We start from the raw sequence: 6,866 nt of genomic DNA on the forward strand, positions 1-6,866 counted from the left end.
GAAACAAATAAAGAACTCAAATTAGCTATTCTATTCCTTAGTATATTTGCAAAGATTTTTAAATCAGCATACTATAGTGATACAATGTATGTATAAGCACAATTCATAATAGCTAAGCTGTGGAGCCAACCTTGGTGTCCTTCAACAGATGAATGGATAAAGAAAATGTGATATATATGCACAATGGTGTATTAGCCATAAAGAAAAATGACTTTATGACATTTGACAGTATATGAATGGATCTGGAGACTATCATTCTAAGTGAAATAAACCACTCCCCAAAGACCAAAGGTCAAACGGTTTCTCTGATGTGTGGAAGCTAATCCACAACAAGGGGGCAGAGAGTGAAAGAATAAAAGTTCAGTGAAGTAGATAAAGGAAGGGAGGAGGGAAGGAATAAAAAATAACAGTGGAATGAATATGAAGTAACATTTCTATGGGGATATATGAATCTCACCATTGTGTAGGTCAATAAAAGAAATTAATTAAATTAAATAAATATGAGTAAATGGTAGAAAGATCCATATAGTAGAAGGAAGGGAGCAGAAAGTAGGGCAAGGGGAGGGAAGAGAAGGTACTGGCAACTGAATTAGAATAGGATATGTTCAATACTTTTATATCAAAATGGATTCTATGTCATGTATAACTAAAAAGAACCATTTTTTTTCCAAAAGGTAAAAAGAAGCAAATTATTCAGGCAAAGACACATTGTTTATTTTACTATTTAATCCCTTCTTTAATCCCCCAATTAGATTACTTGACAAATTCTCAAATTTTAGTCTTAAGCAGGATGAAGATCTGTGGAAAAAAAATTAAGTAATTCAAGACAAACAGTTTCTTTGCTGGAAAACAAACTCAATGCATTTTTCCTCAGTGATGATCAAACTATGGATTCATTATGATCATATTAATCCTCTCATATTTATGGCTTTTTTTTTTGTTAGTGTCTAACCAGGACAAGTCCTTGAAATCCTTTAATATACACACTGGGATTTACCATCCCAATGGTCCAGTCAAAGAAACCAAGTCACAATCTTTGTTTGTACCCATAGGGTCTAAGATAAGGGTCAATCCCCTGACACACTGATTGCCCTAATGAATTTCTCTTTAGACTAAAAATACTTTTTTTAAGAAACAGGATTTACTTTTCTATATCAATGATAATCAGATTTAGCAAAGCAGAGTTAATTGGTAAAACAGAGATACTTTAAGACTTATTTGCTGACTTGATTTAGTAGAATATAGCCTAATATTTACGCATAAATTTATGCTGGTGATTGTAAGGAGACCAAGACCAGGGATGAGGTCATCCACATATAAGCAAGGATAGATAGGGAAGATGATATACAAGGAATATGGGCAGACACAGAAAGGACAAAAGTAAAAAGAATTATTCAAGTAAAACGTAAGCACTAGGTAAGAATATGAAAGAAAAAAAAGATTAGAATAAAAAAATGTTGGCCAATAATAAACAGATGGGGAAAACTGACCACTTCTCCTTGTATAGTGCTGACTTTAAAACCTAGAGTGGAAAATCTATCCTTAGCTCGTAAAAAGCAACTTTGGAGAAGAACTTTGTTTTCTTCCCCTACAATAAGAAAAAAAAATTAAACCATAAAATTCCTACCTTTACTTCTTTGTGTCTGGCATATGCATATATTTACCATCTCTAATCCCTTTCCAATCTCTCTTTGTAAGAATACTGATGGTTTGTAGAATAAATCAAGATTGCATATCAGTCACTTTGTTTTAGTTAATGTACTAAGTCATGGAGGTAACTGTATAAGAAAGAGGAAAATTACATCTTTATGAGGGAAAATAACTACGACGTGTGAGTCCTTCTTCTATATATCATTTTCACTTCTAAGGAAATTTAAAACAATGTCTTGGAAAATTTCCATCATCTCTCAAATAGTGTGATATTGTAAAGGAATATTCATAATTTCTATTTTACTATTGCTGTTTTTTGATTCAGCTATAACTTTAAAGAAAATTAAAAAAAAATATATACTGGCTGATTATCTCACAGGCTTTCTGAGTTGTAGAAACTAGTCTGCTTTGTGTAACAGCTGATAAATAATTATCTAATTCACCAATACCAAAAAGTTACAAATCCATCATAAAGCCTTTGGACCAAACTGATACTAATTTTCCTGATGAAAACCAACCAATCTTTTACAAGACTTGAATTTGTAAAACATGAGCCACTAAGAGAACTCCTAAGAAGGAGAGCACAGGTGCTCTACTGTGACTTCTTTCTTTTCCTGTTGTAGCTTATTAGAAAATATGAAAGAATGTGTTGACCATGAAAGCGGTGGAAGAGGAGAAAGATTTGTCAAAGTTGGAGGAGACCAAGAATTCAGAGGAAAAGTGGACATTTAAATGGTCGATTGTGCATTGTCCCGGTAAGTATATGTTAAATGGGAGTGTTAATGTTTCTGAAGAAAGATCAAAATACTGCAGGAGGAAAAGAATAGCCTAAGAATCATATCTATATAGTTTTTAAACAAAATTTCTCACTAGCAGCAATATATTAAATAACCAAATTGGTTTAATGTTTTCATTATATTGCATAATAAATTTAAAATAATTCATTATTTTGTAGACTAGAGAATTAAAAATAAAAACATGTAGTAATTAGAACTTATGGTTAGAATTTAAATATTTTATCAATTATTAACCTAGAGAAAAGGAAATCATATGGAAACCTGCCTCAGGCCCTGTGGTTCAGATTTCTCAGCCCTGTGATGTGCACACTTCCAACTCTAGGTGTTATTGTGAGGTTCCTCTCCATTGTCTGCCCCTCAGATATTTAACATTTCAGTGCTGAGTCACAGAATGTTTTTAAAATTTAATTTTATTTGTTCTTTTTAGTTATACATGACAGTAGAGCCAATTTGATATACAAGCATGGAATATATCTTATTCTAATTCAAACCCCAGTACCTGTCCTTCCCCTGCCCACTGAATTTTGATCTTCTTTTCCTTAAAAATTTCTCCTTCAAATTTAGCTTCACTGATTCTTTAAGATAACTTTAATATTCTTTTCTTGATATTTCCACATTTTTTACATTATTAGTACTCCTAAATTAATGTGGATGTGCCTATGTGTCTTTGTTAGTATATTTATGAATGTTTTATTTTCCAAGTTAAAAACAAGCTTTGATTTACATATTGCCATACTAGTGTCTGTGTAATTGATGTGATTCTGCAATCTGTATATGGGCTAAAAATGGGAGTTCATAACCCACTTGAAGCAAAGTGTGAAATATGATATATCAAGAACTATGTAATGTTTTGAACAACCAACAATAAAAAAAAGCTTTGAATTCAATAAACCAAATCAGACAATAAAATTATTTCTGTAAGAATATCTAATTGATGGGGCTCGGGTTGTGTCTCAGTGGTAGAGCACTCGCCTAGCACGTGCAAGGTGCTGGGTTCAATCCTCAGCAACACATAAAAAATAAATGAATAAAATAAAGGTATTGTGTCCAACTACAACTAAAAAATTTTTAAAAAGAATATCTAATTTAGTCTAAATATCCTTCACCCTATATAAACAATTCAAACTCACTACAGAAGGAGATATTCTTCTTTCTCTCTTCTCACCCATATGTATGATTATTGGAATTGCATTTATTATGGTATCTATCATCACATAAATGGAAGTAAACAAAAAATGTTGAAAAGAAAACTAAAGTCATATGGTAACAAAGATGGTTGGTTTTTATGAAATTGTCTTCCTTAGGTAAATTAGAAATTTCCTTCAATACCATTTACTTACAAATTACCATCCCCTGTAGGATGAGTGAGAAGAACATGACAATTATGATGTTACTTTTTATATAAGAAGGCAAATATATGCATGGAATATAAAATTATTTTGTAATTTATTTTGGTAAACAAAATTTACCTCAAATTTTATTATGGTAAAACTTCAAATTTACAAAATAATTACAAAAAGTAGTGCAAGGAACTATCATGCCCCTACTGTCTATTACCTATCTATCCATTTATTGATACTCTTTCTATCCTCCATTACTTCTTTGGAGAATTTGAGATTTAATTGGTGATACTATTTTCATAACCAATATATCTTTTGGTATTTATATTCTAAGAAAAAGAACAGTAGTTTACATCTCTATACTTAGCAAAAAAAATAGCAGATTCAAAAGGGAGATGATATTGTTAAATCTATAGTTTGCATTTAGATTTCTTCAGTTGTTTCACTAATTTTGTTAATAGCAATTATTTTCAAGTACAGGATCACAAATTTAGATACTTTAATTCATCAGTCTCCTTTATCATGGTCCACTCCCTCAATCTTCATTGCCTTAATTGATTTTAACATTTTGAGTATTACAAGTAAGCTATTTTGTTTCACTTTGAGTTGTGCCAATTTCCTTCATTATTCATATTAGGCTATGTATTCTTGGTGGGAACATGATTGAAGTGATATTGTGTCCATTTGAGAGTATCACATCAGCAGCCACATAATGTTGATTTGTCTCAACAATGTTGATGTTGACTTTTATCACATGGTTATGGAGGTGTCCACCATGTTCTGCAATGGCAAAATTCATTGTCTTTCATTTTGTAATTATCAAGTAATTGGTAGAGAGATGTTTCAGGTTATGTAAATAACATGCTTCTCATCAAATTATTATTTACCAATTTTGTATCCACTTATGTATTCCTAAAATGATCACAATTTGTATTTATTAATTTAGATTCTAGCTCAGTGTACATCATTGATGTATTTTGCTATATTTATATCAGTATGAACTTGAGAATTTTTATGTTGTTAAACTGTAATATTCTCTTAATATTCTAATTGTCCTAGAATCTCACAGTGGCAGGATTTTAAAAATTTATCACATTTCCATATTGTTTTTTTGAGCTTATGTAATTCTTTTTCCCCTTTCAGGTAACAGAAAGCAAAAATGATGGAAAAACTCAATGCTAGTTCTGAAGGTTACTTCATTCTACTTGGGTTTTCTAAATGGCCTCAGCTGGAAGTAATTCTCTTTGTGGTTATCTTGATATTCTACTTGATGACACTGATAGGTAATTTGTTTATCATCATGCTATCATACCTGGGTTCCTGTCTCCACACTCCCATGTACTTCTTCCTCTCAAACCTCTCTTTTTTGGATCTCTGCTACACCACCAGCTCCATTCCCCAATTGCTGGTAAACCTCTGGGGCCCAGAAAAGACCATTTCTTATGCTGGTTGCATTGTTCAACTCTACTTTGTTCTTGCACTGGGAACAACAGAGTGTGTCCTATTGATGGTGATGTCCTATGACCGTTATGCAGCTGTGTGTAAACCCTTGCATTACACTGTCCTCATGCACCCTCGACTCTGCCAATCCTTAGCTTTGGCTTCTTGGGTAAGTGGTTTTACCAACTCAGCACTCCATTCCCTCTTTATCTTATGGGTGCTCCTGTGTGCACATTACCAAGTTGATCACTTTTTCTGTGAAGTTCCAGCACTCCTGAAATTGTCTTGTGTTGATACTCATATTAATGAGCTGACTCTCATGTTCACAAGCTCTATTTTTGCTCTCATACCTCTCTTCCTCATTCTAACATCTTATGGTGCCATTGCTCGGGCTGCACTGAAGATGCAGTCAATTACCAGGCTTCAGAAAGTCTTTGGTACATGTGGATCCCATCTTATCGTAGTTTCTCTGTTTTTTATTCCAGCCCTTTTCATATATCTCCAACCATCAACAGAAAATTCTCAAGAGCAAGGGAAGTTCATTGCCCTGTTTTATACTGTTGTCGCTCCTAGCCTCAACCCTCTCATCTACACCCTCAGAAACAAAGATGTGAGAGGGGCAGTTAGGAGACTAAGAGGGGCAGTTAGGAGACTAATGGAGAGAGAATAAAACGTGTGTGTGGCATTAACAGTGTAATGGTGCATACAACTTTTTACCAGTGGTTCATAGGTCCATCCATCCATCCATGCATTACCTTTGTACTCACTATACCTGAAATAATGACCAAATAATCTTACAAGTTCACAGAATTCTTACTAACAGGTATAAGTAAAATGAAGCCTACCTAAATAACATTCTCTTGTAGAGAACACAGCCATGTAAATTAAGACCAATGCAGTGATAATTTCCTCCATCACAATTCTAATAAATCCAAAGTATTTCCTTATCTGAGAATGAGGTGTGAGATTTGTCATAAACATTAATAAAATAGTAGTTTTTAATTCCTGTGGAAAGATGACATTACATTTTAAAATTTCTATAATGTGTCTTTTAAATTTCTTTCCTCTAGGCAGAACTATATATATTTGGGTAAACACACACACACACACACACACACAGACACACAGTACACACAAACACACACACATGTTATTTTAAAGACAAAGTGAAATATTTCTATTATTTGTTGAACATTTTTTTCATATGCCTTTCCATGTCATAAGAAAATAAATTTATGAATTGTAGCAAACGCATGTGTAATTATGTAGCAGAAGTAATCGTCTTATATAACTGTTTGCATGGCAGTTAGAAGTATATCATATAGAAAGTGGATATAACAGATTTTCTGTTAAATTACCTGTCCATACTAGCCATCATGGCTGAATATATTTGATAAAGTATATGGGTGAAGCACCTGTGTTGCCTAAAAAGCTATATAAAGAATATGCGAGGAAATTAGAAATAATAGGATACAAAAATGGCTTGAAGCTAATGAGTTTTTGAAATCATTACTTTAAAATATATTGGAAAACAATTTCTGATAAAGGTTGTTCAATGGAAAATGTTTTTTTGTTTGTTTTTAATCTTGATCTAATTTTAGCATTTGTGGTTAATAAGTACATTAGGAAGGTCAATGTA

The 6,866-nt window shown here is 32.6% G+C and overlaps 1 protein-coding gene across 1 annotated transcript; it reads left to right on the forward strand.

Annotated features, from left to right (window-relative positions):
* Positions 1 to 4,946: 4,946 nt before the first annotated feature.
* LOC139706367 (olfactory receptor 2J3-like) lies at positions 4,947 to 5,897 on the forward strand. The gene has a single exon (XM_071614018.1). The coding sequence runs from the start codon at positions 4,947 to 4,949 to the stop codon at positions 5,895 to 5,897; it is 951 nt and encodes a 316-aa protein (XP_071470119.1).
* The last annotated feature ends 969 nt before the right edge of the window (positions 5,898 to 6,866 follow it).

Source organism: Marmota flaviventris, chromosome 7 (assembly GCF_047511675.1).
Source record: "Marmota flaviventris isolate mMarFla1 chromosome 7, mMarFla1.hap1, whole genome shotgun sequence".
In the NCBI taxonomy this organism is placed as follows: domain Eukaryota; kingdom Metazoa; phylum Chordata; class Mammalia; order Rodentia; family Sciuridae; genus Marmota; species Marmota flaviventris.

Bases quoted from the DNA above. Each gene is read 5' to 3' on its own strand.
- LOC139706367 (XM_071614018.1), top strand. From the start codon at position 4,947: ATGATGGAAAAACTCAATGCTAGTTCTGAAGGTTACTTCATTCTACTT.